This window comes from Cervus canadensis, chromosome 33 (assembly GCF_019320065.1).
Source record: "Cervus canadensis isolate Bull #8, Minnesota chromosome 33, ASM1932006v1, whole genome shotgun sequence".
Taxonomy (NCBI): domain Eukaryota; kingdom Metazoa; phylum Chordata; class Mammalia; order Artiodactyla; family Cervidae; genus Cervus; species Cervus canadensis.
Window position 1 is genome coordinate 22,328,969 of NC_057418.1, and position 24,092 is coordinate 22,353,060.

Consider the following 24,092-nt stretch of genomic DNA (forward strand, 5'->3'; position numbering starts at 1 on the left):
TGCACCCTGTGTTCATGGCAGCGCTGTTCCCAGCAGCCAGGCCTGGAAGCCACCTCGTGTCCACTGACAGATGAATGGAGAGAGAAGATGTGGACATATATCCAGTGCAATGTTACTCAGCGTCAAAAAGAATGAAATAACGCCATATGTAGCAACATGGATGGACCTAGAGATTGTCATATTGAGCGACATACGTCAGACAGAGAAGCAGAAACACCTTTTGCCATCACTTATATGCGGAATCCAAAAAGTCGTGATACAAGTGCTCTTACTTACGAAAGAGACTCAGAGCCTTAGAGAGTGAATTTATGGTTGCTGGGGGAAAGGATGGGCGGAAGGGATAGTTAGGGAGTCTGGGATCAACATGTAGACACTGATTTATTTAAAATGGATAACCAACAAGGACCTCCTGTGTAGCACATAGAACTCTGCTCAGTGTTATGTGGTAGCCTGGGTGGGGAGGGGAGGGGAGTCGGGGAAGAATAGATGCATGTATGGAAGTGAAAGTGAAAGAAAATTAGTTAAACAATCATGTCTGACTCTTTGGGATCCCATGGACTGTAAGCTGCCAGTTCCTCTGTTCATGGATTCTCCAGGCAGGGGAGTACTGGAGTGGGTTGCCATTTTCTTCTCCAGGGGATCTTCCCAACCTGGGGTTCGAACCCGGGTCTCTTGCATTGCAAGCAAATTCTTTACCAACTGACCCACCAGGGAGGATAGAGAAATGTATGTGTGTGTGAAATCCCTCGCCTAGCTTCTTTGTGCTGCTCATCAGGATGCCTGAACTCCTCTCTGGGTGTATATTTACGCTTTGCTTCCATATTAAATAAACTGTTTCTCTGTATGTCTCCAGTAATAACACTGGTACCTATTTTTACAGTTTTTGCCTCCTTGAAACATTCTTACTTTGAAAGACAGTAAAAGCCAAGGGAACTTAGCATCTCGCCCCTGGTGTTTAGTATCTAGAATTCCTCATTTTACACCAAGCTACCCAGGTTCAATTCCTGGGCAGGAAACTAAGATCCCTCTTTAGCACCGCTCACTGCTGTCTCTCTGAGATCAATATTAAGGAAATATGCACCTTACATTAAGTTGTAACTATCCACCTCAAATATACAGGTAGAGGGGCTTCACAAGTTTGTCATGGGAGATTTTGCCTCTGCAGAGAGTTTAGAAAAAAAGAAAGTCCTCTCAAAGTTAACCTGGTTCCTTCCCTCTCTAGGGCCTTTAATGGCTATTGTTGTTCTATCCTTTCTAGTCCTTGTTTGTTTAACCTTGTGATTGACTTTGTGTCTGTAGGATCTACCAGTTTGAAATAACACTCATGGTGGCTCAAGAAATATAGCCCATTCCAGTGGAGGGTGGCCCAGATCCATGTAGGTCCCTGTGAGGGACTTCTGCACCTTGAGGGGAGGCTCAGGTCAGTGGTCCCTGTCCAGCAGGGAGAAGTTTGGATAGAAGAAAGCTTTGGCCCCTTAACCCTTCAGAATAAGGGTGTAGAACCCCTCAGTGGGTCATGAGACAGGCTGGGACAGTTTGCTGCAGTGAGTGTACCTGGACAAAAGTCACATCAAGCATCAAAATATAAAGAAATTATAAGGGGCTAAAAATAATTGCTTTCATGTGCAGTTGGGGCAAATAATTAGCACCAAGACACAAAAAGACCAAAAACCCAAGGCGATTTCAGAGCAGCCAGGAGCAAAAGCAGGTACTGGTCATGATCCCTGCACACAGCACCACCAAGGGGGAACAAACCACCCAGGTCACCACCCTGGTCTGAACCCAGGACCCGCCCCCACCCTCATCTCATATGTGGGACCGCATTCCCCATGCTCTGGAGCCAGCAAGGGAACATGTTACTTCTTTTTGTTCCCTCATGAGTCCCAATAAATCTGTTTTCCCCCCCGAATCTGTGTCTGGCCTTTTATCAACTTCTATTGATCGAGTCCAAGAACTCTGGCGGGTAACACAGGAGGACTTTGGCTAAAGGTCAGAATGCTGGCTGGAGATGGTGTCTCCAGTGGGCTTCCAGCAAAAACAGGGATTGAACACATGCAGATTCCAGGTGGGGTGCACGGTGTCAGGAACAGAGCAGGTGCAATGGTTGATATGGTAGAGAGATGGGAAGACCAGCCAGGTCCTGACCGCAGAGACTATGATGCTGGTTCACAGCACATGGCGACCCTAGAGGCAGACAGCCTGGATGGGCGGCCAACCTAGATACAACCTGCACGATGGAAAGGAATGACACAAAGGGATTCCCTGCTGGCCCACTGGTCAGGACCCCGGGCTCACTGCCAGGTGCCCGGGTTTGATCACTGGTCAGGGAACTAAGATCCCAAAATCCAGGCAGCCGACCAAAAAACAAAAAACCCCAGAAATGAAAAGAAAATAAAACACAGGCTGGATGATTAGGACGCTGAAAAGAGCCATCCCAATAGCTTGTCTGGATACACTGCCCAGTTTCTAGAACTGATCCAGTTATCAGAACCAAGAATCCATGACTAGAGAGAGATGCCAGTTTCCAGCAGGAAGGCCTCTTATCACCATGGCAAGCGTAGTGCAGCAGTCTCTGGCCTTCCCCATCCTTGGGAGCCACATGGCCATTGACTCAGGTAAGTGCACACTGGGACGCAGAAGCCACCCCACATTCCTATGGACCCAGTGTGTGACTGACATCATGTCCAGGGATCTGAAGCATCGTCACGGCCCCGCTGTTATTAATGTATGCAGGAGATGCAGGGAATTGAATACATAACCGGCCTGCGTCCTGCTTACAGGGATATCACCGTGTCTGAAGACCCATACAGTGGGTCAGATTTATCTTCTGTAGAATATGTCCCCAGCTCCTGTCTTAATCAATAACCATTATAGGCTGCCATCTCCACCGTCTCTGGATGATATGAATGTGGGACCAAAGGGTAGAAGTGGGGGTGCCCTTCCTCACCCTCAGGCACCTTGTCATACTTTGGGGGACTGGGCTCCCAACCCTCCTGGGGACCAGGCAGGGAGGCTTTTGCTGGGGTGAGTCCTCAGGCAAGGGGATAAGATGCCATGTGGTGGAGAGTGTGATTCGGGTCCCTTCTCAGGTGGAAAGGTATTGGCGGCCCTGGGCTTCCCGGGATGCAGAAATGTGGAATGAACTTAATGAGCTGCAGGGGAGGAGCTGTGACCACTAAGGGGATGTGTCTGGGGAAGTGAGAGCCTGGGGCGGCAAGGGTGGTTTATGGCTGGTAAAGCGGCCTGGGAGTTCAAGGGCAGGGTGGGTGTGTGGAGGAGAAGGGTCTGTGTGAACAGATGAAGTCAGTGCTGTGCTTCTTAGGGGTGTCTGGGCTCCCCCCACAGGAAGGTGGCCTGTCCCAGCCCTGTCACGGGGGCTCCCACTCCTGGGGGCGTGGGTGAGGGGCTGGGAGCTTGGGGATAGCAGTGTTCTCTCCATGCTCTCTCGTTGGCCTCTCGCCGCCCCACCTCCCACTGTCTGAGCATTGCTTTTTCAACCAATTTGCCCTTTTGCTGGCCTGAAAGTGGCCAACCAGCCCAGCAGCTGCCAAGAAGGAAAGGAGCTCACCTAAGGATTGAGGAGGAGGAGGCGGAGGCAACACCGCGCTCGTAGGCTCTCTAACCAAGGCCAGCTTAGGTCGCTCTCTGGTCATAATGCATCACCCCGCCTTCTCCCGGCAGGTTCACCAGGAGCTCTCCACCCTGCGCTCCGTGGACACAGTTGGGCAGCAGAAGCAGGACCAGGAAGCAAGACTGACGTTGGTGCCAGCAGCCCTTGCCACCTGGAGCCCGGGGTGACCCACCGTGGGGAGGAGCCTGGCTGGCCAGTGGAGGAGGGGATGAGTCCCCAGAGTCCTCCCACGGAGTCTCTCCTGGGGGCTCCCCCCAGGCTCCCCACACCCTCTGTGGGACTGTTGTTCCTCAAAATTTCAATCATCTGTGCCTCACCTTTCTTCTGTCCATCCCCTTCTCTGGATCCCCAGGTTCCTTGTGTATCTTTAGTGGTAGAAACACCTGATAAGGGGCTTCCCAGGTGGCGCAACGGTAAAGAATCTGCCTGTCAACGTGGGAGATGTCTGTTCCATCCCTGGATGGGGAAGATCCCCTGGAGGAGGAAATGGCAACCCACTCCAACATTCTTGCCTGAGGACATCCCATGGACAGAGGAGGCTAGTGGGCTACAGTCCACAGGATCACAGAGATACAACTTAGTGACTAAACAACAACAACTCCTGAGAGAGGGGTTGGTGAGTCCTCAGCATATACAAATTTGGGTTATCTGCATGATCGCCTCAGGTCCTAAATGAATATTAAGCCTCTATTCATTCCCGTAGGTAGCGTTTCCCATTTACAAATGTGTAAATTGAGGCATGGCAAGATGAAGAAACTAGCACAGTCAGAATTTTGTCCAGATTCCTGTTTCTGGAGGTATCTATAGTCCACATCCATGAAACTGCTTCAGGTGCTAATTCCAGCATCCCCAGCCCTCCACCTCTGACCTCATGCCTGGGGATCTGGGGTGAGGCCGGGGGTAGGGGCATGCATGAGATGAGTCTGGTTGCCCAGATCCCTGGGGCCCACTCTCCTCACACCTGGCCGACCTGACCCATCTCTGATGGCAGCCTTCTGACCTCCTCCTGTTCTCCCAGTCCTTCTTCCCTGTGGTCTGGGTCTACCAGGGGCTTCCAGGTTGCCTCCTCCGGGGGATTCAACTCAGTCTCCCGCCCCCAGCCCTTCATAGTGGAGTTTCTCCCCCACAGGTCGCCTGGTCCCACCAAGCTCTTGTCCCACCCAACCCTGAGTCCTGCCCACCCCTGTGGGTCTCTTGTCCTCCAACCAGCCTCCTTGCACAGGTCCGTCCCACACAGAGACTCTAGTGAGTCCGTTGAAAACCTTCCTGCCTCCTTTGCACCTGTTGACTCACAGAGTTTGCTGCTCTCCGAGGGCGGCAGCTGGGTGACCCCAAGGTGGAGCCTGGTGGTGGGATGTGAGTCAGGGCTTCTATCAGATAAGCCTGCGTGTGGCCATGCAGTCACACGGCTCATCAGGACCCCGGGGACCTGCGACGATTGTCTCAGCCTGGGCTGGGGTCACAGGGAGGCGGGGCAGAGCTGAGGGATGGCTAGAGCCAAGCTTCGGCTCCTCCCTGTGTGCACGTGTGTGTGTGTGTGTGTGTGTGTGTGTGTGTGTGTGTGTTGGTGGGGGGGTGGCGGTTTGCAGAGAGTCTCCTGTCTGGAGCCCTGTTGGCTGTGAGCCCCAGCCAGTGCTAGGCATGGTCTCCAAATGCTGGCCAGAGCACCAGACATTCTGCAATCTGCTGACTCTGTGCTGGGACAGGGAGCAAGCAATTCTGTGCCCATGGTCTCTAAGAGTGGCGTCTCCGTTTCCCACAGTCCTCCAGTGCTCCAGATCGTAAACCCTCTTGGTTTTCAAAATGGGAGTCGGGGAGTGGGGTCATGGGGCTGCTTCTCTGAGCTCTGCACCAGGGCTGCAGTGCCTGATGTAGGACCAAAACCTCCTGCTCCTTAGGCAGAATGCTCCAGTGTCGGGAGCCATTATGGGAGGTCCCACCCGTGACGAGGTCATGAAGAAAATACCGGGCAGCAAGGCCGTCCGGGACCCCATCCATGACGAGGTCACGAGGAAAATACCTGACAGGCCAGGCCGTCTAGGATAAGGGACCCTCCAGGTTGGCCTCAGCCTCTACCCTACCCTATATCCTCCCCCCTTTTCTGCTCTTGTTCTTGTTTGCCCTGCTGCGGATTCTTGTGTTGCCTGCCGAGAGCTCTCCTGCTCCTCTTTCACTGAATGAGAACCAACTTAAAACCCTAATAGATAAATCTCCTGGATACTGGTACCCTATGAAGGGGCCAGGGATGAAGGAAATGCTTCAGTTCAAACCCTTTAGCTGGCATTCTGGCTTGTTTGATAAATGTCTGCTCTCATTGCACAAAATGCTCCTGATTGTTCTAAACATCCTAAACATAGTACGCTAACAAAAGAAACTATTAAGCATAGGCCCCTTCTCAGGGTGAGAAAAGCTCCACAAATATTATAGCCACAAATGTGCCTAATAGAAAATAGTTTAGATAGAGATTAGCTGGCAACTTCTTGCAGGTAATTAACTTTTAGACTAAGAGTCTGTTTTGTGCCATATCTGCTGTTTTTGAAATCCTTTGCATTTCTGTTCTGTAAAAAATGTAATCCTATCTAGTTCCCTTGGAGATGACACCTAATAGAAAGAAAATAGATTAACCACAAATAAGACAGGGTCGGCTACTGAAGTTGCTTAAAGTTGCACCAGGTGCAAGCCATAAATTGTTAACAGGCCTGAAAGCCAAAAAATATTATACATAGAGATTAACAATAAAAAAGGCCCTAATAGGCACAGAGCCCTTTGGGGGGTGAGGAAGCCCTATTAGAGAATACAAAAAAAATATTGTTTTAAAAGTTGTTATTAGATCAATGTTTGATGTTAATGTGCTGAGGTTGTGCAGAGGAAACTATTGTTAATATAGTTAAAGATATAGTAAAATAAGAGTTTAGCCCTAGTGTAATAACAATAAGATAATTGTTAATTTTAACCAGGAGTGCTAAACAGGGGCTGCCTCACCAGAGCCACAGAGTCTTTGTGTGTTAAACTTTTTAGATAAATTTAGCTGAGAATTTCTGCAAAAAGACTGACTTTATGTTAACAGGATTGTATTTCTATTATATTGCGACTTGCTGTACCATGAGACTGCCAATTTTCTGTTTTCTGCTAACCTGAAGGCCAGAAGATAATGTACAAAAAATCTATGGGAAAAGACGCTCATAAACAAAAAATATACAGAGCACACCGGGTTTCGTGAAGGACAAGCCTATATAATGTTAAACTAAGTCTGTATGCTTATCTGCCCCTTAGAAATGTACCAACTTAGGGTATAAAGGCTACGGTGAAAAACAAAGCAACTGCCAGACTCTGCTGCACCTTCCTGGTCTGGTCTCTTTCTTTCTTTCTCTCTCTCTCTCTCCCTAGCAGACTTGGCCCTATCAAGGCCGGTCCTACGTGTCTCTCTCTCGCCGACGCCGTTCATCCTGAGGGTTCCCCTGGATCCTGCTGGGGCTGGACCCCAGCACTCCAGTTTTTGATGACCCCTCCATTTGAGAGTAGCTGGCCAAAGTGTCCCAACTAGATCCCTTCTTTTCTGCCCCTGCCCTTCTCAGTGCGATTCTTTCTCTATGCTGGTTGTAGAGGGGATGTTCTGCCGGATTCAGGTCATTTTCTCGGAAAGAGAGCTGTTTTATATGTGGTTGTAGTTTTGGTGTGTTCATGGGAGAGCGAAGCTAAGGACTTCCTACTTGGCCATCTTGATTTTGCCTTTGTGTGATCAATGATCTTTCATGTTTGACTTGTCATTGTTTTGGGGTGCCAGGAATTATGTGCACATTGCCATCCGATATGTGTGTGTATCCTGACTGCTCCGTTGACCCATCCGTCTCTCTCCTGAGACTCCTGAGTCCCTGAGATACAACAATATCAAAATTAGGCCAATTAATAACCTTACCTGTACATGTCCCATTGACAGGAAGAATCACGCCTCTCTCACTTTAAATCCAAAGGTAGAAACGGTTAGGCTTTTGAAGAAGGCATGTCAAAGCCAAGATGGGCCAGAAACTAGGCCTCTTGCCCCAAATAGTCACGTTGTAAACACAAAGGAAAAGTTCTTAAAGGAAATCAAAAGTGCTCCTCCAGTGAACACACAAATGAGAAGCTAGCAAAACAGCCTTACTGCTGATATGGAGAAACTTTCAGTGGACTGGACGAAAGATCACAACACTGCCTTAGGCCAAAGTCCAATCCAGAGCAAGGCCCTAGCTCTCTTCAATTCTATGAAGGCTGAAAGAGGTGAGGAAGCTGCAGAAAAAAAAGTTGAAAGCCAGTAGAGGTTGGTTCATGAGGTTTAAGGAAAGAAGCCATCTTCCTAACATAGAGCGCAGAGTCAAACATTGAGGGTTGATGCAGAAGCTGCAGCAAGTCATCCAGAAGATCTAATAAAATCATCTCTGAAGACGGCTATCCTAAATGAGAGCTTTCCAGTGTAGAGAAGAGTGTTCTATTGGAAGAAGATGCCCCCGAGGACTTGCATGGCTAGCAAAGAGAAGTCAGTGCCTGGCTTCAAAGATTCAAAGTATAGGTTGACTCTCTTGTTAGGGGCTAATGCAGCTGGTGACTTGAAGTTGAAGCCAAGCCTCACTTTCCTTCTGAAAATCCTAGGGGCTTTCAGAATTATGCTAAATCTACTCTGCCTGTGCTCTGCCAATGGAAGAATAAAGTCGAGATGACATATGTTTACAACACTAATACCAAAAATATTAAATCCACTGTTGAGACCTACTGCTCACTAAAAAAAGATTCCTTTCAAAAATATCACTGCTCATTGAGAAAGCACCCAAGGGCCCTGATGGAAAAGTACAATGATATTCATGTTGTTTTCACACCTGCTAACACAGCATCCATTCTGTAGCCCACGGATCAAAGAGTAGTCATGATGTTCAAGTCGTGGTATTTAGGAAAGAGTTTCTGCAAGGCTATAGCTGCCACAAATAGTGATTCCTCTGATGGATCTGGGCAAAGTCAATTGAAAACTTCCTAAAGTGAATTCACGATTATAAGTTCCACCCAAAACATTCGTTATTCATGAAAAGAGGGTGACATTTCAACATTCATAGAAATCTAGAAGGAGTTGATTTTAACCTTCTCAGATGACTTTGAGGGGTTCAAGAGTTCACTGGAAGAAGTAACTACAGATGTGGCGGAAATAGCAAGAGAGCTAGAATTAGAAGTGGAGCCTGATGTAAACATGGGACTGATTGTTGAAATCTAATGACACAATTGGAATAAATGAGAGTTGACTCTAATGGATGAGCAAACAAAGTGGTTTCTTGATATAAAATCTACTCCTGGTGAAGATTCTGTGTAGATTGTTGAAATGACAACAAAGGACTTAGAATATTCTAAGTTTAGAATAAATTTAGTTGAAAAGGCAGGAGGATTTGAGAGCATTGACTCCAATTTTGATAGAAGTTCTACTATGTGTAAAACGCTGTCAAAGAGCATTGCATGCTAAGAGAATTCTTCTGTGAAAGGAAGAGTCAAATGATGTGGCAAATTTCATTGTTGTCTTATTTTTCAGAAATTGCGCTACCCACCGCAACCCTCAGCCACCACCGCCCTGATCAGTCAGCAGCCACAGACACTGAGTCAGGACCCTCCACCAGCAAAAAGATGGTGACTCCCTGGAGGCTCAGATGATGCCCAACATATTTTATTTTACAAACAGTGTTGTGTATTAAAGTCTGCACATCGTTTATTTAGACATAAAGGTATTGCACACTTAACAGACTTCCATGTCAACATAATATTACGTGCAGTGGAAATGAAAAAATTTCTGTGATTCTCTTTATTGTGAAATTCACTTTATTGCCCTGGTCTGGAACCCAGCCCACAATATCTCTGAGGTTGGCCTCTATCTACATGGCTTTTGGTCTATGTTTTCCAGCCTGGAATTAACACTCGGATGGCTGCGTACTAGGGTGACCTACTGTTGCTGCTGCTGCTGCTAAGTCACTTCAGTCGTGTCCGACCCTGTGCGACCACATAGACAGCAGCCCACCAGGCTCCCGTCTCTGGGATTCTCCAGGCAAGAACACTGGAGTGGGTTGCCATTTCCTTCTCCAATGTGTGAAAGTGAAAAGTGAAAGTGAAGTCACTCAGTCATGTCCGACTTGTAGCAACCCCATGGACTGCAGCCTACCAGGCTCCTCCGTTCATGGGATTTTCCAGGCAAGAGTACTGGAGTGGGGTGCCATTGCCTTCTCCAGAGGAGGAGGCTACATACCTACACGTCCCTTGCTTACAGCCCCTTACTCAGAAATCCTGCTGGCCAACTTGTTTGGATATATACAGATTGAGGAAAATGCCTCTCTGTATGTCCAGTTATGGCAAGGGGCAGCTGTAACTGGATTTCATCCAGACAGCCTTGGAGCAGAAGTTCACCAGTTATCGTGTGGGCTTCAGGGTCAGACTGTATGGGTCTGAATCCTGGCTCTGCTGTGTGACTTTGCACAGTTTACTTAACTACTCTGGGCCTTAACTGTCTCACCTGTAAAATGGGTATAACAGTCGAACTGACCCCATAGCCTTGTGATGAAGATTAGGTTATTTGAACACACTGTTAACTTTAACTGTTACGTCTTTACTAACCCAGTCCAGCTTCTGTGTGAGGCTGCCCTCCCAGGTGATGAATCAAGTGTGGCATAAGGCTAAGACAGTCAGGACAATCTGGTCACCGAATTCCTGACTTCCCTTCAGCTAGGGGTGGTCATGCAACTCAGCTCTGGCCAATGGCATATAAACAGAGGTAAGACGGGTGGGTTCTGGGCCAAAATTGTTTTTCCCTAATGAATCGTACTGTTGGGATATGGTGAAATATGCATTTAAAAATCCAGAGAATATAAGGATCACTTCACAGCTGGACTGCATGTTACTTTAGGAGTGATCCTTAAATTCTCTGTTTCCACAAGAAATAAAGCATTATCATTGGTTTTATTTAATCTCATAATGTGGAGGAAAGGTGAAATACCATGACTTTTATCCTGGATTAGAAAACAGGCATGAAGTACTTACATTTCTGCAATATAGAGATGTTGACTTAAGAATCAGTATAAAGGCTTCCCTGGTGGTGCTTGTGGTAAAGAATCAGCCTGCCAACGAATGAGGTACAGGAGACACAGGAGACATGAGTTCAATCCCTGGATCAGGAAGATCTCCTGGAGAAGGCAATAGCAACCCACTCCAGTATTTTTGCTTGGGAAATCCCATGGACAGAGGAGCCTGGTGGCCTAGAGTCCTTGGGGTCGCAAAGAGTCAAACACAACTCAGCACCAAGAGAGTAATAAATTATGAAGGGAACAAGTCAATGTAAAATTTTATTCCTTTGAAAATATAACAAAGTTGTTTCTCTGGATATAGAAAAAAAGTCCCTGAGTCCTGTAATAGCAGATGTATTTTTCCAGCAATATCATCATTTTTAAGAATAAGGTCATGATGCAGGGAAATGTCTAATTTTCCAAAAACTAGAAGATTGAAAGTGCTATGTTTGTGGTTATCTCTTGTTCAAGTAGTTGAAAGCATCAGTGCAGAGACTGCATCACTCAACACCAACAGAAAGTGGGAAAGGAGATATAAAAAAAATGAAGAGGTTGAGGAGGATGTTCATCAGATGCGACAAGAGACACGAGATGGTGCAGCCACTGTGTCATCAAAACTGGTAAACAGATTTGGGATTCTGAAGGTCTGACTTCTTGGTGCTAAAGTGAACAGCAGGAGAACAAAGGCGGCCAAGCAAAGACTGAGTCCGGAGGCCAACAGCCCACCTGTCAGGGGCTTCCTGGGAGCAGCATTTCCTGCAGAAAAGAAAGAGGTGTTGGTCCAGGAGGCTGAGGAATTCCTGAAACTTTCCTGGGGCTGCCCCTCCCCAGCCCCCTCTCACTGAGGGGCTCCTGTCCTCCATCCCCACCCCCACCCCAGGCCCAGCAGCATCTTGTCCCCTCCTCCTTCCTTCCTGCATCACAGAGTCACCCCAGGCCCTGACACCCCCTGCTCAGGCTCAGGACTGGAGCCAGTGAGGAATCAATCTGCTCCCTTCACTCAGGTCCAGATCCTCCCCGAGGGGGGCCTAAAGGACCAGGGAGCAGGTCCCTGGAGGAGGGGCCTTGCCTCCTGACAGCCCTGGGGGGCTGCAGGCAAACCTCCTCCCTTCGCTCCCCTCCAGCCTCTGAGCCAGCAGCACACACAGCTCTCAGGACCAGGGTCCCTGCCCCCATCTCTTCCTGGTCCCGCCCAGCTGGGCGCCTCCACCCCAGCTCAGGCCCACCATCCCCAGGACCTCTGCTCAAGGCAGGGCCGCTCAGTGATGGAGGCTCTGGGTCCCAGGAGGCTAGTGACGGGCAGGCCACAGGCTGAGTCAGAACTGCTGCTGCCCCAGGAGCACAGGCCTGGCCTCGCCCCTTCCCACAGTCTCTCCTGTGGGGCTCCTGCCTTGCCTGCTTGGCCCAAGCCACTTCCAGTGAGAACAGGCCTTTGGAGTTGAGTCTGCAAAGGCCTTCTTGCCCTTTCTCCTGGGCTGAGAGCCCGGCCCCTGTCATCTCGGCCCCTGGGTGTGTCCCCTCCCCGCTGACACGTCATGAGGAGCCCCCATGCTGCTCTCAGCCCCGGGAGTCCTGCCCTCGCCCTGAGCGCCTGCTGTTCTCACACCACCCACCCTGGGCCCTGCCAGCCAGTGGTCTGTGCTCAGTCAGGGGACGTGGCTAAACCCTTTAACCTCAACAGGCCCCCAGTCACCCCCCACGTCCCAGTGTCGTCTCACACTGAGGTGCTATCAGAACTGAGGCCTGAGCTTGTCTGAGTTCTTTCTCTCAGGTGGTATGGGGTCTTATTCACCGGCTCATTTTCAGGATGAGGAGGTTCAGTGAGGGGCAGGGGTTGGCTGGGATTTACCTTCCCTGTCCTCACACCAGGCCCTGTGCCCCTGCCTTCCCTCTGACTTCTGCCCTCAGTACCTCTTCTTGTAAAGGATACAGGCTATTATGATGCCCATTATGATGAAACTGGTGAGAGCCACAGGAGCAATCCAGGCGGTGTGACTGATGGCTGTGGCCGTGGGCTGGACTGCAGGGGGGCCCGAGGTCGGTGATGCTGCAAGGAGAGCAAGAGTGACGCCCTTGTCCAGACCCCAAACTCGGCAGATGCCTCCTCACCCCCACCCCGATTCAGGTACCCGTACTGTGCAGACAGTTTACACCCATCACATGGAGGCCCCAGTGACAGGTCCTCAGGAGAGATGGGGGAAGGGAGGAGCCCAGTCCTCAGGGGCTCTGACAGCTAATGGGGGAGCAAGGTTTCCAACACAGCCACTCAGTCCTGCTGTGACATCAGAGACGGTGACGTGAGGATGGAGTCCTCAGGAGCTGACAGCAGAGGTGGTGTTGACAGATTTCCAGGAGGAGGATTGGTGATATTTATTGGTTTATTTATTTATTTTTGGTGAGATTGAAAAGAAGACTCTGGAAAGAGGGTACAGTGGGAAATAAATCCCAGAAATCAAAAAGATGTCTACAGGTTTGGGATCAGCAAAAATCCATGTTCAGTCGCAGAAAGGCTTGTGCTGTGAAGAGAGACGTCAGGAGGGGGAAGAGGAAGGAGGATGACAGAGCATCCCCGGGTCATTGGTCTCCCAGGACAACTCACTTCTGATGGATCAGTTTCTCAAACACACACACACACACACACACACACAAGGTCCATGTCACCACGAGGGGACTGTCACTTTCTCCTCCCTTCTCACTTACCCGTGGTTTTCAATATTTTCTCCCAGTGCAGCAAGAAATTCTGATACCAGCGCCGACAGTCTCCCATGGAGACCTTCTTGAAGAAGTCAGTCACAGCTCTGTCCTTCTCCCACTTCTCTTTCATCCGCCTCCCTTTAGAATGAACCACTGTCCAATGTCCATTCTCCGAATCAAAGAGGAGACACAGTTTTCCATTGAAGCCAAACTGCCAGGATGCACTGGTGTGTCCATTGTCTTCACTCCAGCACGTCATCCTGGCCTGCAGGGTCAGAAAGTCTGACCCCACCAAGGAAAAGAAAGAGCTCAGCCTCTGGGCTTGACAGATTCTTTGCCCACCTGGGTCCACCTCCCCTGGGCCCAGCTAATCTGGCCCTGATCTCTCCTGCAACAGCTGCTCTTTCCACTGGACTACTAGCGAAGGACAATATCCAACTTTTTTCTTCTACTCGAAAACAGTGGATGCAGCTGAGCCCCCAGTTTGCTCCTCCTGCATTTGGACTTTCTCACTCACCCTTGTCTGTGTCTTTCTCCGGGGTAACATCAGGCATTTGCTCCTTGAGCAAGTCTCCAGTGTCTCTGAGTGTGTCTGTCTGTGTTTCCCAGACGTTCATACTTTTCACTTCCTCTCCCAATGGACTCATGTACCTGATCTCAGCTCTATCACAGTCATAGGAGAGAAAGACCTTTTGATCCACTTCGCCTTGAACTGCACACCATGGCTGACCATCTCTGGGCCGAGGATCAACGGTGAAATTATAGGAAAGAGAATGAGCGTCTGTGAAGGCAAAACACAGTGAAGGTGAGGTTGGGGGAAAAAAGACCCACAGGCCCTTCCCCCATTTGAGAGCAGAGTACAGAGCAGGGCTGGGCTGACAGAGCAATGATCCCCCCCACACAAACACCACACATCAGTGCCCCCTCCTCGTGGAGAAGGAGGAGGCCCCCGCCTGGCAAAGGTCACTCATCCGAGGTGTGTCCCCGTGTCCACCAGGTCAGGTCCCAGCATCATAACCTTTGCAGAGATGGGCCAGGCTGCTATGCAGGAAAAGTCTAGATGACAGAGGACTGTCAGAATCTAACCCCATGTCCTGTGAGAGATGGGGGGCCTGTGGGGATGCTCCTGAGGAAGCAGGATCACAGGGAGAGGGGCAAGGAGGTGGCAGGTGAGCACAGAACCCAAAGCTGGAGAAGGAAGAATTTATAATTAGGGGTCACAGGATTTTCAAGGCTGGGGAGACACTGGTGATCTCCCACTAGGATGGGTCTTGGAAGCCTGGAAAGAGGCTTGGCCCACATGGCATGAGAGAGAAAGTCCAGAACTTCCGAGGCAGGTGGTAGAGGAGGGGATCCAGGGCTCAGAGAAGTGAATCTGCCAGGGCGGACACTGTATGAAAGGGCAGGAAAGTGTCCAGGCCACCAGGCACCATGGGAAAGCCTGATGGACTCTGTGGAGCCCGAGAGGAAAGCGTGGATGAGAAGCATCTCCAACAGTTCAAGGTTGACTTTTGTGGAAGATCAGGGATGGTTGTAGAAGTGGTGTTCCTGTGGGCTTCCGTCAGGAACAGGGATGGAAAATGGGGGAAGATCAGATTCCAGGTGGAGTGTTTTAAGTCAGGAGCAAAGTTGGTACAACGGTCAAAGCGATTAGTGAAAGTCACTCAGTCGTGTCTAACTCTTGTGATCCCATAAACTATACAGTCCATGGAATTCTCCAGGCCAGAATACTGGAATGGGTAGCCTTTCCCTTCTCCAGGGAATCTTCCCAACCCAGAGATCGACCCTAGGTCTCCCGCATTGCAGGCGGATTCTTTACCAGCTGAGCCACAAGGGAAACCCAAGAATAGTGGAGTGGGTATTCCCTTCTCCAGAGCATCTTCCCGACCCAGAGATTGAACTGGGGTCTCCTGCATTGCAGGCGGATTCTTTACCAACTGGCTCCTGGTATTGTCCTGGGGCCTGGCAGAGATGAGGCTTCTGGTCATAGAATGTCAGAGTTGCCCATCATGATCTGGGTTCATCAGCCCCTAACCATTAGTTCAGATAGACAAGCCATCATAAGATAGATGTGATTATGTGGCTTGCCATAACCAGGGCCATAGGGAACACATAGATGTACCAGCAGGTGACCTAGGCCTGACACCAGAGTTGATACAGGGCCACTATCCCCTGCTCACACCTGTGGCTTCATGCAGTGTCCCCTACCGCTCCTGGAACCAAGGAAGCCAGTCTACAGCAGAGGGGTCGCATTAGCTCACAACAGCCAGACCCACCTCCTATCACATTCCCACCACCAGAAGCTACAGGGCAGGACAGGGTAAGTTTCTCGTTCATAAACAGACAACTGAGGCAGCTCTTGGATGATCCTCTAGGGGATGGGTCACTCATTACGGGGTCAGAAACCAGGACAGTGGACAAGTCTGGTTCTCAGTTGATTTACATATTATATTTGGCTGCTGGTGCTCCACAAATGTGGAAGCTCCTTTTGTACCCAGAGACAGATACCAAATGGCCCAAAGAGACAACGAGATTTACTTTCTTGTGTAGAAAAAATCTATCAACTCCTGCATTAGTCAATAACCATTATAGGCTGCCACTGTCCCAATTCCTAGACAATATGAGTGTGGGACCAAAGGGTAGAAGTGGGGATGCCCAGCCTCACCCTCGAGCCCTGTGTCACACTCTGGGAAACCCTGTTCCCGTCCCTCCTACGTTAGGTCCTGGGGGCCAGGTCGGGGGGTTTTGCTGGGTGAGTTATCAGACAAAGGGATAAGATGCCAGTTGAGAGAGGCCATGTTTAGATTCTCTTCAATATGTAGGAAGCTGTTGGAGGCCCTGGGCTTCTTGGGATCATGGAAAAATGGGTAATAAATGGTCTTATAACTGAAAGGGCTATAGGGGGCCTTAGTGATGGGTCTAGGGAAAGACCCATCCCCCCATGGCCTCTGTCTGCCTCTTGTTTGTAGAAAAGTTTTAGTCAGCCAGGCCTCCTGTGAGTCTCAAAACAGTGGTTTAAGAGTTAAGGATTAGGGCACATGAAGATGGAGAATCGAATACCCCTTAGGCTGGGAAACTGGTAACAATTTAGACTGTGACCAGCCACATAGCAGTGTCATGAAATTTCCAGTTCCCTGAAAGATAACAAAGATCTGACACAAGTCTCAAGTTGTTTCTACAGGAAGCAGACCCCCAGCACATAAAAACTGCTGGCTGCAAGCACACAGACCCCCAGACTGGCTGAAACCATAAGCCTGGTGAGGCTCAGACGTCCGCCTTGTGCCAACAACCTGACTGCACAGGACGCTGACGCGCCCGCAGCAGCCCCTCCGCCCCCTTTTCTAACCTGGAAACTTGGAGATGGTCTGAGGACGTTAGGTCACTATTTTCCCAGGGCTCCTGAACAAACCAACTTTTCCTTTTCCACCACTTGTTAACTTCATCAGTGGCAGTATCTGGGTCATAACCAGCTTCAATTAGCAACAGCATGAGCTGTCTCGGAGGAGCTTTGAACTCCAGGGAGGCACTGATCAGTGGCTAGGCATTGAGCGCCTTCCTGGGGAGGCATATGGAATTTTTTTAAAAAATTAATTGAATCCTTTAATTTTTTCAAGTGTTCTTAAAAATCCATTTTATACTTAAGCCAGCCTTGAAGATAAGCACAAAATCTGTTTACTTTTTTTTTAAACGCAACACAACTCAGGCGCCCATTCTGTGCATAGCACTATTCTAGGTGCAGTAAAAGGGATTCTTAACCTTAAAAACATGATTGCACCTTCTGGAATTGTGTTGTCTCCTTTTCCAGAAAGTAAAAACAAATAAAACCACCACTGTTTACTACTGACCTGCCCCCAACCCACTTCTGGCTCTCAGAAATAGTAGGATCTGCCAAATTAAAGATGTTTCAGTGGATTCCACTCCTACTTTCCCCAAAGTAAGAAGGCAGAACTCCTCTTTATTAAAAAAAAAAATTTAAAAAGGCAATTTTCCATGAAAGAGCAGTTTCTGTTTCTATTGTATTTTTTATTATTATATTGTATTTTTCTTTTTTTCTTCTAGCTTTTAAGTTTTCTTTCTCCAACACTGCCTTTCCCTGTACAAGGCAACAGCATTTTTTCTATTTCTAAGACAAACTATTTCATCTTGTAGACAAATAATTCCCAAGACTAGTGATAAATATTTTAAAAAGAAAGAAAGAAACTTAAGGGTTTCCCTGGTGGCTCAGCAGGTAATGACTCCACCTGCAATGCAGGAGACCCCAGTTCAATCCCTGGGTCAGAAAGATCCCCTGGAAAAGGGAGAGGCTACCCACTCCAGGATTCAACCCTGGAGAATTCTATGGACTCTATAATCCATGGTGCTGCAAAGAGTCAGACACGACTGAGCAACTAAGCAGAGCACATTCTAGGGTGAATCAGCTACATTACTTTGAGGAAGTGAAACTACAAAGCTCGTGGCACTAAGCTAGTCCACGTATTTGTGTTTAAAAATCTTAAAAAACTATTTATTTTATAACATTGCTTAAAATTTTCTTGGTCAAAAAATTTATACAAACATTTTTAGTTCAACCTAATGAAAGTGATATCTAGAAAATATTCCACATCAATAAGTCTGTCTTAGAGAGTTGAGATGCTATGACATTCCTAAGGCGGTGTTCTGGAAGACAGTGTGCTTCTGCGGTGCTGGGTGATGTATGTGACCGGCTGGCTCCAAGTGGGCCTCAGCAGGCACCGTCCTCCTGATGCTGGGGGGGGACTGAGAGAGGACAGTCGGACACAGGCCCCCAGGGCTTCATGGACCTCTGTGAGACACCGGGCCAGCTGCTGGAACTGGGCTTCTCCTCCGAATCTCAGGCCCACAACAAGCCATCACAGCAAATGGTTCATCAGGACAGTTGATAGCCTGGGGTATTTGATAACCTTCTTTCATATTTCTAAAGAGTTGACATCTGTGGAGGGTGTTTGACCAGAGACATGAGTTCCTACACTATTACTCTGAAGGCCTACACATCACTAGCACTGGAGAACTAAAAAATATTATTTTTTTAATATTTTTTCTTTTTTTTTTTTTTTTGCTGTATTGGGTCTTAGTTGTGGCACTTGGGATCTTTTTGCAGCATGAAGACTCTTGGTTACAACATGCTAACTTCTTAGTTGTGGCATGTGGGATCCAGTACCCCGACCAAGGATCGAACCAGGTCCCTTCATTGGGAGTCCCTTCATTAGTGACTGGATCATCAGGGAAATCTGGAGAACTCATTCTTAACCAGACTTTCATGAGCCATCCATCGATCCCACGCTTCCATTGTCCCCCAGACAGTGAGAGTCCATGGGGAACAAGACTCTGGAGAGGGGCTATCTGCACTCTTAACGTGAGGCTGTCATCAGTGGCAGAGCTCCTAGCAGCCAGGTGTTTGTGGAGGACTCTCTTCTGACCAGGTAACTCATTCCACAGGCAATCTGACCTTGTGGACCAGGTCCTGTTGAGAAATTGCCTGTGGATTATTGGCCTCTACTAACTGGTGCTGCAGGCTCCCCTCGTGGCTCAGACAGTGAAGAATCTGCCTGCAGTTCAGGAGACCCGAGTTTGTTCCCTGGGTCGGAAAGATCCCTGGAGAAGGGAATGGCCACCCACTCCAGTATTCTTGCCTGGAGAATTCCTCGGACAGAAGAGCTTGGCGGGCTACAGTGCAAGGGGTGGTAAGAGTCGGACGTGACTGACTGACTAACACACACACAGACACACAATTTGCAATGCTGTGAAAACTATTTAGGATTCTCCCAATTCATGTAAGGCAATATCACGAGGGGTTTTCTCTTTCTTCTATACACACAAGGGAAATAGGAGGAAGATTTCTGTGATGAAGATCTCATAGCTTACAACATTCAGTGAGTATCATTGTCACCTGAATTTCAGAAGCTTAATCTCTGTTTTCACAGATGATTGCTGTTCTTTATTTGGATCTTTTTCATCTACATAAATCCCATGGAAAATATGCCCAAAACTACCTTTTTGGAGTACATCCTCTCCGCGGATACAGTTATCCTCTCCTCGGATATTTCGATATCCTTCACCTTAGCTCTGGCCTCCGAAGGAGTGGCGCTTCTCAAGACACTCCTCCACCCACCCACAAGGCAGGGTAACGGCCGGAAGTACCATTGTTGGGTGTGTGGCCTCTCAGATCCTCAGTCATCTGGGATGGGGTGAGACAATGCTTGGGAATGTGCACTGATGCTGTCTTCCAGTTCAATTCTTGTCACACTATGAAGGTGCAAAACTGCTAATATTATCACTACAAGAAATATAACTGCACGGGAAACCCCTGTGCTGATATAAAACACGTGGGTAGAAGTAGCCGAGCTGCATGAACAGGATCACAGATAGTTCTGCTAGTGGCTTTGTCCAAGACCGAAGTTTTTACTTCAAGATTTGGTAGCACATTTTCCTTCCTTTCAAATTTTTGAAGAAGGGAAGTTTTTGAAGAATTTACTGTCAAGTTGAGCTGCATTTAGTATCATAACCTCACTATCTACTTTCCGAATCACTGATAGAGTGCGTGGAAACCCCCCACCCCGTGCCCCTCGCACCCCCACCCCCACCAAGCAGAAATGCTGACCTGGGGCAGGTCCACGAAACTGTCTACTTGGAAACCTGCTTATATTCAGCTTGGACTCTGCAGACCAAATGAAAGGCAGGACATCTGTCTCGCTGGGTACTAACAGGTTAAAGTATAGACGTAGTGCCCAACAAGGTCACTTCTCTAATAAAAGAAGTTTTGCATCTAGACCAATGAGCCGGGGCACCTTGTCCCAGCTCAGGAAGAGGCTCGCCCCCGCCCCCGGGGCCCCGGTTGGAGCCGCGCAGCGGAGTCCCAGAATCGGGAAGGAACAGAGACGCCGGAGCACGGGGATCTCGAGTGTAGCCGTGCAAGGAGCCTCGGCGATAGCGAATAGAGCCGCGCCGCGAAGCCCCGGGATCGGGGAGGAGCCGCGCCGCGGAGCCGGGAGATCGATGGTGGAGCCGCGCCGCAGAGCCCAGTTATCCGGGAGGAGCCGTGCCGCGGATCCCCGGGATCGCGGGTGTAGCCGCACGGCGGAGTCTAGGGGATCGCCGATGCAGCCCAGCTGCGGATCCCCAGGATCAGGGAGGAGCGCCGCCTAGGGGCCCGGGGCCGGGGATGGAGACAGCAGCTGCGGCTCAGACTAGAGCAATCAAGCACATTTCGGCCAGGAGCGCGCCACCGAAGCCTCCTGGGCACCCGGGTCCGCTCTGCGTTTATAACTTACGGCCGGGAAAGAGCGCTGATCCTTCACGGGCCGGGAGATGTAGGGACCAGAAGGGTCTCTGTAGCACAGCTCGGGGCGGGAGGGTGTTCTTTTCGGAGCGGGTCTGGGTCCCTTCTCCGCGGGAAGGCCGACTGGTCCCATCCCGCCCGGCTTCAGGGCTCCCACTTCCCAGGGGCGGTCTGGAACCTTGGGGGGTTTCAACCGCATTTTCTGCCGCGTCCTGGCCCCCTCTTCTCCCAGCGTCACCTCCCAAACTCCCGGCATTACTACTTCACCCAAGGGACCCCTGTTCTGGCCCGGAGAGCCGGCAAGAAGCCGGGAGGAGCCTCCGAGGAGCAAAGGGGCCGAGGGAAGGGAAAGAGGAGGGGGCGGCGGCGGCGACACCCTGCAAGAAGTTTCGCGAACCCCGGCGTACACCACCCGCATCCCCTTTCCGGGTCATAACCCATCCAACCTCCTCGCGTTCCCCCGCCACCCCCCGCGCAGCTTCATCCTCAAACTCACCGCTGGACGTCCCGCTCAACATGCCAATCAGAAGCAAAACGAGGAAGCCAAGACTGGTCTTGGAGCCACCCATCTCTCCCTTTGCCACCTGGATTCCAATTTTGCAGGAGTGCGAAGCTGCCAAGTCAGAACCCGCGATCCTTTCCCGCTCGCTAGCCGGCAGCTGCGTCTGGACCTCCCCCTCTGCGCTGACTGCCTGGGCAGCGCTCCGCCGACAGGCCCCGCCCCTGATTTCCTAGCAGTAATCGCGAGGCCGCTCCGCGCCGGGGTGGGGGAGGGGCACTCTTGCGGTCACACGGGGCGCTCTCATTCAGGCCCCCGCCTTCCTGCAAACCAGCCGACCTGCCTGTTTACACTGGGCGTGAACGTGCGCTGGTTACAGGAGACCACAACGCTCTGTTCCTTCAATTTAATTAAGTTCAGTGACTTAGTCGTGTCCGACTCTTTGCGACCCCATGGACTGCAGGACGCCGGACCTCCCTATCCATCACCAACTCCTGGAGATTACTCAAACTCATGTCCACTGAGTCGGTGATGCCATCCAACCATCTCATCCTCTGTCGTCCCCTTCTCCTCCCGCCTTCAATCTTTCCCAGCATCAGGGTCTTTTCAAATGAGTAAGTTGTTTGCATCAGGTGGCCAAAGGATTGGAGTTTCAGCTTCAACATCAGTCTTTCCAAAGAGTATTCAGGACTGATTTCCTTTAGGATGGACTGGTTGCATCTCCTTGCAGTCCAAGAGCTTTCTCCAACACCACAGTTCAAAAGCATCAATTCTTTCACGCTCAGCTTTCTTTACAGTCCAACTCTCACATCCATACATGACTACTAAAAAAACCATAGCTTTGACTAGAGGGACCTTTGCTGGGAAAATGATGTCTCTGCTTTTTAGTATGCTGTCTAGGTTTGTCATAGCTTTCCTTCCAAGAAGCAAACATCTTTTAATTTCATGGCTGCAGTCACCATCTGCAGTGATTTTGGAGCCCAAAATAATAAAGTCAGCCACTGTTTCCACTGTTTCATCTATTTGCCATGAGGTGATGGGACTGGATGTCATGATCTTAGTTTTCTGAATGATGAGCTTTAAGCCAACTTTTCCACTCTCCTCTTTCACTTTCATCTAGAGGCTCTTTAGTTCTTCACTTTCTGCCATAAGGGTGATGTTATTCACATATCTGAGGTTATTGATATTTCTCCAGGCAATCTTGAATTCCAGTTTATGTTTCATCCAGCCCAGCATTTTTCATGATGTACTCTGCATAAAAGTTAAGTGAGCAGGGTGATAATATATAACCTTGATGTACTCCTTTCCCAATTTGGAACCACTCTGTTGTTCCATGTCCAGTTCTAACTCTTCCTTCCCGACCTGCATACCGGTTTCTCAAGAGGCAGGTCAGGCGATCTGGTATTCCCACCTCTTGAAAAATTTTCCACAGTTTGTTGTGATCCATACAGTCAAAGGCTTTGGTGTAGTCAATAAAGCAGAAGTAGATGTTTTTCTGGGACTCTCTTGCTTTTTCGATGATCCTTCTTCCTTACCTTGCTCCTTATCAGTCTTAAGTCTCTGGTTCCTTTTCAGATTGGGGCACTCAGGCCAGTCTTCGGAGTTGGGAGGAGACAAGGGACAAAAGAAAATCCCTGCTCCTGCCACTGGGTCGGGTTAGTCAGTGGACAAGCTTGTCCTTAAGTACCTGAATGGTCAGGGCATCAGTCACAGTGAGGAAATCCCACTGGAGTTGCCATCTGTTACAGAAAGGGGGACTCCTTGCAGGGTCTGAGGGTGGGCTTTTGTCTAACACTGGGAAATGAATTGTTCCAGGAGACACACATGCTGACAAGGAAGAGGCTTTTGGGGGAAGGGGCTACAGGGTGGAGAGCGGCAGGGTCAGGGAACCCAGGAGAACTGCTCTGACACATGGCTTGTAGTTTCAGGTTCTTTGGTGATGGAGTTAGATTCTGAGTCATCTCTGGCCAATCATTCTGACTCAGGTTCCTTCCTTGTGTCAGCAATGTGTTCTGGTGAACTTTACTGATATTTCTGAGAGTTTATTTACATAGTGCTTACTTTCCCTTAACCCAATTATACCCAGCTCAGTTACAAATTCATTTTCATGTAAAGACAGAACCAGAGATCTCCTTGTTTTACTGCTTCGGTTTTAAAAATGCTATTTCCCGCCCCCCCCCCACCTCTCTGGGGGACCACAGATGGATCAGATGGTTCCTGAGAACCCACGCAGAAGACTTACATTTTGGAGGGGAGAAATGCAGGCTCCCTTTTTTGTTTGTTTTGTTTTTAAAGTCTTCCAAAATGATTGTGAACAGTGACTGCAGCCATGAAATTAAAAGGTCCTTGCTCCTTGGAAGAAAAGCTATGACAAACCTAGACAGCATATTAAAAAGCAGAGGCATAACTTTCCCAACAAAGGTCCCTATAGTCAAAGCTATGGTTTTTTCAGTAGTCATGCATGGATGTGAGAGTTGGACCATAAAGAAGGCTGAACACTGAAGATTTGAGGCTTTTGAGCATCCAACACCACAGTGTTGGAGAAGACTCTTGAGAGTTCCTTGGACAGCAAAGAAATGAAACCAGTCCATCCTAAAGGAAATCAGTCCTGAATATTCATTGGAAGGGCTGATGCTGAAGTGAAAGCTCCAATACTTTGGCCACCTGATGTGAAGAGCCAACTCATTGGAAAAGACCTGGGAAAGATGCTGGGAAAGATTAAAGGCAGGAGGAGAAGGGGATGACAGGGGACGAGATGGTTGGATGGCATCACTGACAATGCACAGGAGCGTGAGCAAGCTCCAGGAGATGGTGAAGGACAAGGAAGCCTGGTTTGTTGCAGTCCATGGGGTCGCAAAGAGTCAGACATGACTGAGTGACTGAACAACAAGCAACTGATGCCCACAACTGTAG

General features: G+C 49.3%; 1 protein-coding gene and 1 pseudogene across 1 annotated transcript in view; one reads left to right on the forward strand and one right to left on the reverse strand.

The window, feature by feature from the left end:
• Positions 1-24,092, forward strand: part of LOC122433862 — a 98,228-nt pseudogene that overhangs the window by 17,323 nt on the left and 56,813 nt on the right.
• LOC122433858 (UL16-binding protein 3-like) overlaps positions 10,946-24,092 on the reverse strand; it is a 31,552-nt gene continuing 18,405 nt past the window's right edge. The window contains exons 2-5 of the mRNA XM_043456838.1: positions 13,904-14,167; positions 13,393-13,668; positions 12,604-12,739; positions 10,946-11,448 (exon numbers count right to left, since the gene is read on the reverse strand). Coding sequence (XP_043312773.1) covers positions 11,304-11,448; positions 12,604-12,739; positions 13,393-13,668; positions 13,904-14,167 — 821 coding nt within the window. The 3' untranslated portion in view covers positions 10,946-11,303. The remainder of the gene's footprint in view (positions 11,449-12,603; positions 12,740-13,392; positions 13,669-13,903; positions 14,168-24,092) is intronic.